The 6,185-nt window shown below is 58.9% G+C and overlaps 1 protein-coding gene across 1 annotated transcript; it reads left to right on the forward strand.

Moving 5' to 3' along the window:
• Window positions 1–1,412: 1,412 nt before the first annotated feature.
• On the forward strand, window positions 1,413–4,880 carry ACTB (actin beta). Its single transcript, XM_004380831.3, has 6 exons — window positions 1,413–1,489; window positions 2,253–2,381; window positions 2,505–2,744; window positions 3,212–3,650; window positions 3,749–3,930; window positions 4,143–4,880. The coding sequence occupies exons 2-6, from the start codon at window positions 2,259–2,261 to the stop codon at window positions 4,284–4,286; spliced, it is 1,128 nt and encodes a 375-aa protein (XP_004380888.1). The 5' UTR covers window positions 1,413–1,489; window positions 2,253–2,258; the 3' UTR covers window positions 4,287–4,880.
• Window positions 4,881–6,185: the final 1,305 nt, after the last annotated feature.

Below are 6,185 nucleotides of genomic sequence, written 5' to 3' on the forward strand. Positions count from 1 at the left end.
AGGTACTGGACCGATATGAGCGCTAATGGAGCCCTCATTTCCACGCACATTCCCCAAGCATGAGCTACGTGCTACAAAGCCCTGGGCAGACAGGGTGTCCAAGATGGACCAGTGATGACAGCTAGTGTGTGCCCCTACCTGACCCACCCTCCCGTTTTCTTCATGTGCGAGTCCAGCATCTTGTCACCACCTCTAGAAGCCCTGCATGCTCCCCTAGGCAGAACCACACGTTGCTCTGGGACCCCATGGCCCGGGGCTTCTGTCTGGACACACTGACCAAGACGTGGCTACCCAAATCAGACTAGCAGCTCCACAACAGGGAACTAGGCCACTCACTGTTGACCACCCGGAACACTCCTGGGCACACAGGTCCTGCCCAATGTTTGGTGGACAGACCCAGGGCAAGAAAGAGTGACCAGAGGGTCTTCTTGAAGGACAGCTCCTCCCTGGCACATACAGTGTCCCTCCCCAGAGTTCTTTGCAGCCTCCAGATGGTCCAGGCAGGCAGCTCAGCTGCAGCCCCACATGACAGACAATGGATGGTGGCCCAGGCCTTAGGGCCGTACTGAGCCCAGCAGGGCCTGGCAGCTGCCCAGTCACCAGCTAACGGCCCTGGCCTGGCCCAGGTGTGCCCAGGCAGCCCTCAGAGGCAGCCTGGCACCATGCGGACAGTTTCCCCGCTCCACGGAGCCCAAGGCCCGTGGCTGGGGTAGGCAGCAGCCTACTGCACAGTGAAACCTAGGGGTCCTGGGTCTTGGGGCCAGGGCCCTGCCCCGTCCCTGGGGCCCTGAGGTCTTTCTAAGTGGTCACAAGCCCCTTGACTCCCTCCACCCCCTACCCTCAGCCCCAGACCTCTGAGTAGGGCCCCCCCTGCTCCTTAGCAAGCTGAGCATCCCAGCCAGAAACCCCAAGACCGTCCAGGCAGTTGCGCTAATGTTGACAAGGGGGAGGGACCCCCTGACTGCCCCTACCCTGCTTCCTCTCTCCCAGTGCAACTCAAGCAGGTGCCCGCAGCAACCAGGCCTCTCGCAGTACCCAAGCTGACCCATGCCCACCGGGCGCGCACTGCTTATGTGACATCCACACCCCGAGGGTCCCGGGTAGGGGGAGCAGAGAGCTGGGCAGGCGACGGCCCATAGGCCCAGCACCCACGGGCGGCCAACGCCAAAACTCTCCCTCCTCCTCCTTCTCCCTCCCTTCCTCAATCTCACTCTCGCTCTCTCCTTTTTTTTTTTTAATTTGCAAAAGGAGGGGAGAGGGGGTGAAAAAATGCTGCACTGTGCGGCGAGGCCGGTGAGTGAACGGCGCGCGCCCAATGAGCGGCTGCTGTTGCGAAAGTTGCCTTTTATGGCTCGAGCGGCCGCGGCGGCGCCCTATAAAACCCGGCGGCGCGGCGCGCAATCACTGCCGAGACTGCGTCCGTCCCGCGAGCACAGGCCTTTCGCCACCGCACCGCTACCGCCGCCGGTTCACACCCGCCACCCCCAAGGTAAGCTCCTGGCCGGGCCCTGCGTACAGTCCCCCCGGTGATGGCGGGCCCTGCGTACGGTCCCCCAGCTGATGGCGGGCCCGCGGCACAGTCCCCGCCCTGATGGCTAGCCCCACGGTACAGTCTCCCCGCTGATGGCGGGCCCCAAGGCACAGTCCCCGCGCCCACTTTCTGGACAGGCAGCACCCCTTGGCCGGGCTGCCTTGGCCTCTGGCCACCGCCCACGTCGCCCATTGAAAACCGCCGCGGCCCAGCGACAAGTGAGGGTCCGGGAACAAGGGCTCGGGAAGCGCGGCCCTGAGGAGTTTAGTGGTCGGGGTCCGGGAGGCCGAGCCTTTGTCCGAGCGAGCCGGGTGCTGCTGCCGGCTGGCTGGCTACGTGGGTGGGAGCGCGCGGTGGACCGAATCCGGGCCGCGTGGGGGCTGGAGCACTACTGCGCGTGCGTCCGGCCAGCCGCGAACGCGGGCTGCGCGGGCCGGGCCGGGCCGGCAGGGTGAGGGCGGGGCGGCGGTCCCAGAAGGGGTGGGGTCGCAGGAGCCGCGAAGGCGGCTGGGCGCACTTAGTCCCCCCACCCCGTGTGGCCGCGCGCCCAGCCGACTTTGAACCTTTGCCTTTTATGGTAATAACGTGGCCGGCCCGGCTTTCTTTGTCCCGAGGCCGCGCGCCGGCGCCCCCTGGCGGCCCGAGGCCGTAGCGCGCCGGAAGCGGGGAGGGGGGCGGTGGGCCGGGAGGGGGCGTCTTGCTCACAGCCCGCTTCCCGTAGCTCACCATGGATGATGACATCGCTGCTCTCGTGGTCGACAACGGCTCCGGCATGTGCAAGGCCGGCTTCGCGGGCGACGACGCCCCCCGGGCCGTCTTCCCTTCCATCGTGGGGCGCCCCCGGCACCAGGTAGGTAGCAGTCTCCATTCGAAGTGAGTGGGTGGGGCTCCTTCTTGGGCGAGGCCCGTGGGACCTCCGGAAGGCTATCTCGGTGGGGGTCGATGCTGACTGTTCCTTGGCTTTCCTCCGCAGGGTGTGATGGTGGGCATGGGCCAGAAGGACTCCTACGTGGGCGACGAGGCCCAGAGCAAGAGAGGCATTCTGACCCTCAAGTACCCCATTGAGCACGGCATTGTCACCAACTGGGATGACATGGAGAAGATCTGGCACCACACTTTCTACAACGAGCTGCGCGTGGCCCCCGAGGAGCACCCTGTGTTGCTGACTGAGGCCCCCCTGAACCCTAAGGCCAATCGTGAGAAGATGACCCAGGTCAGTGGCCAGATGGGGTCAAGGGTGGCATCTGCCACCCTTTCTTACCTTTCTCAACCACGCCCTTTCTCACTTGTCCTTCTCTCTGCCGTTCTCCTAGGAGTCTCTTCTTTGATCTCAGTCTTCTGTGGAACTCTACAGGTTCTGTTTGCTTTTCCCCAGATGCAGTCTCTTTCTGGCGTTTGTCTTTCTGACCAGGTGTTTTAAGCCTTTAGTGCTGTGGGTGTAGGTACTAACATTGGTTCTATAGCAGAGCCAAGAGGCTGGTGTAAGATGGTCTCGGAGTGTGTATTTAGTAGGTGCACAATAGGTCCTGAACTGAATCCCTATCCCCACCCCCAGCACTCTTAGCTGTGTTCCTTGCACTTTTTGCATGTTCCTGGTCTGGTCTGGCTGTCCTCCCCCCCCCCCCCAGGTGGGCAGGGCTGGCTTCCTGTGCCTAAAAAGGCTTCATCTCTTCTCCACAGATCATGTTCGAGACCTTCAACACCCCTGCCATGTACGTCGCCATCCAGGCTGTGCTGTCCCTGTACGCCTCTGGTCGCACCACCGGCATTGTGATGGATTCCGGCGATGGGGTCACCCACACTGTGCCCATCTATGAGGGGTATGCCCTCCCCCATGCCATCCTGCGTCTGGACCTGGCTGGCCGGGACCTGACGGACTACCTCATGAAGATCCTCACGGAGCGAGGCTACAGTTTCACCACCACGGCCGAGCGAGAAATTGTGCGTGACATCAAGGAGAAGCTCTGCTACGTCGCCCTGGACTTCGAGCAGGAGATGGCCACGGCGGCCTCCAGCTCCTCCCTGGAGAAGAGCTACGAGCTGCCTGATGGGCAGGTCATCACCATTGGCAATGAGCGGTTCCGCTGCCCTGAGGCGCTGTTCCAGCCTTCCTTCCTGGGTGAGTAAACTGGGCTCCTGGCCCCAGCTGTGCACAGGGACCACCCCTGGTGTCCCTGCAGGGAAACTAAATCTAGTCTGCCCTCTGTTTCCCTCCAGGAATGGAATCTACTGGCATCCACGAAACTACCTTTAACTCCATTATGAAGTGTGATGTCGACATCCGCAAGGACCTCTATGCCAACACAGTGCTATCTGGCGGGACCACCATGTACCCCGGCATCGCCGACAGGATGCAGAAGGAGATAACAGCTCTGGCACCCAGCACAATGAAGATCAAGGTGAGTGTCCGCCTAGTCACATGAGTTGGGAGATGGCCACCAGTTTGTCTGCCCATTGTGTGGGATGACCCTGGTGGTTGTCAAAGCAGCCGGCAACCATCTTGGTCTGTGGTCCCTAGGATGTTCAAGCAAGAGGCTTTTCTGTCACTGTGCCAGTCCCACAGGGCCATGACATTCCGGTTCTGACACTGACTGTCCGCTTCTCTCCCCAGATCATTGCTCCCCCTGAGCGCAAGTACTCAGTGTGGATCGGTGGCTCCATCCTGGCCTCGCTGTCCACCTTCCAGCAGATGTGGATCAGCAAGCAAGAGTACGATGAGTCCGGCCCCTCCATCGTCCACCGCAAATGCTTCTAGGAGGACTGTCCTTAGTTGCGTTACACCCTTTCTTGACAAAAACCTAACTTGCGCAGAAAAAAAAAGAGATGAGATTGGCATGGCTTTATTTGTTCTTTTTTTTTTTTTTTTTTATGTTTTTGGTTTTTTTTTTTTTGGCGCTTGACTCAGGATTTAAAAACTGGAACGGTGAGGGTGACAGCAGTCGGTTGGAGTGAGCATCCCCAAAGTTCTACAATGTGGCCGAGGACTTTGTACATTGTTCTTTTTTTTAATAGTCATTCCAAATATTGTGCGATGTGACAGCAAGTTCCTGCCGTCCCAGAAGCTGCCCCACTTCCCCCTAAGGGCCCGGTCCCCACCCCAGGTCCACACAGGGGCGGGGACGGTAGGATTGCTTTTTTGTAAATTATGTGATCCAAGTTTTTTTTAAAAAAAAAAATATTCCGCCTTAATACTTTTTATTTTGTTTTTGTTTTCTATGGTCAGCCCCTCTTTTTTGGTCCCCTGACTTTAGAAGTATGAAGGATTTTGGTTTCTCTGGGTTGGTTGAGAAGCAGGGCTTACCTGTACACTGACTTAAGACCAGTTCAATAAAGTGCAAACCTTAAAGAAGCAAGGAGTGGCTCTGTGGTGATGTCAGGTGTCTGCAGCGAAGGGTGGAGCAGTGCGGGGTGTCACACCATGCCAGCTTCAAACTGGGGAGGGTTGAAGCGTCTAACCTTGGCTTTGAACAGCCTTGGGGTGGGGAATATGGAGACAAAGCCTTCCTGCTAAATCTAACTGATAGTGCACTGGCCTAATGGGAGTCTCCCATCTGCTTCCCCAGGTACTCTTATATCTGAGGTCCTGGGTTGAAGGCTGACTTCAAGAGGGTGAGGGTGAAGGGGCAGTTCTGCAGCTCCCACAGGATTTGTAGGGGGAGTTTGTCAGGCCGGGTGGCATATGCCAGGGTTCTGGGGTTTGGTGGGCACTGTCAGACCTGCTGAGGGAGGCTCCCTTGGAGAGTAGGGCTCTTTTAAGAGTTCTCTTGAAATGGGACAGGGAAACCGGGGCCTTCTAGGGCACGTTATTGCCCTGCTTGCTCACTTTCACTTCCATGACTACTGCTGTGCTTCTGCCCCAATGAGGGTCACGCAGCAGCTGAGGGAAAGGCCATAGCTCTTTGCCAGGCCACCCAGACCCTAGACTGCTGCTGACTACCCCACCCCCTCACAGGAATGGTCCCCAGGAACCTAGCAGAGTCCAAGGCCCAGTTTGAGGGAGAAACGTGAGCGTTGGCTGAGATGGCTCAGGGGGCACTTGGATAAGGTCTGGATTCTGCCTTGTGGCCGAGGGTGGGGAACTGACCTGTCCAGTCAGTCTGCCCGGTTCCTTCAAGTGCAGACCTTCCCTGCTTCTCCGGGCTCCACAGAGTGGGAAGCAAGGGGGCAGGGTCTGCCTGGCTTCACACGTCAGCTCTAGGGCTGCCACCCTGATTCCATTCGGCAGGGCTCCAAATGTCACTCCTTCAGAGAAAATCAAGCTTAGTTGTCTTCCCTCCATCTTCCTGCTGGCAGACCCTAGCAGAATGGGGGGAAGGGACATGGGGAGATGCCTTTTGTTGACCCATATCTGCAAAGGGAGTGGGAGGTACAGAAATCTGAGCCCCAAGTCAATGGAGATTCTGGGGGGGGGTGCCTCCCTCCGTGTTTGAAGGGAGGTCACCGCCCAGTGCCCCGATGAGCCCCTGGGGTGGTCGTTGGCCCTGGCTGGTTCAGCGGTTCCTCTGTTCCATGTTACAGAGGAGCAAGCCCCTCAGAAGGAACATGCTTTGCACAGAATCCTGGCCAGTTCAGCGGTCCCTCTGTTCCATGTTACAGAGGAGCAAGCCTCTCAGAAGGAACATGCTTTGCACAGAATCCCGGAGAGTTGAGTGCA

The sequence above is a fragment of the Trichechus manatus genome, unplaced genomic scaffold (assembly GCF_000243295.1).
Source record: "Trichechus manatus latirostris isolate Lorelei unplaced genomic scaffold, TriManLat1.0 scaffold00077, whole genome shotgun sequence".
Classification (NCBI taxonomy): Eukaryota; Metazoa; Chordata; class Mammalia; order Sirenia; family Trichechidae; genus Trichechus; species Trichechus manatus.

What these genes read in the sequence shown, in the direction of transcription:
- ACTB (XM_004380831.3), top strand. Translation starts at nt 2,259, where the DNA reads ATGGATGATGACATCGCTGCTCTCGTGGTCGACAACGGCTCCGGCATG. An exon ending in GTTCCAGCCTTCCTTCCTGG is followed by an intron (nt 3,651 to 3,748) that starts GTGAGTAAACTG and finishes GTTTCCCTCCAG; the next exon opens with GAATGGAATCTACTGGCATC. An exon ending in CCAGCACAATGAAGATCAAG is followed by an intron (nt 3,931 to 4,142) that starts GTGAGTGTCCGC and finishes TTCTCTCCCCAG; the next exon opens with ATCATTGCTCCCCCTGAGCG.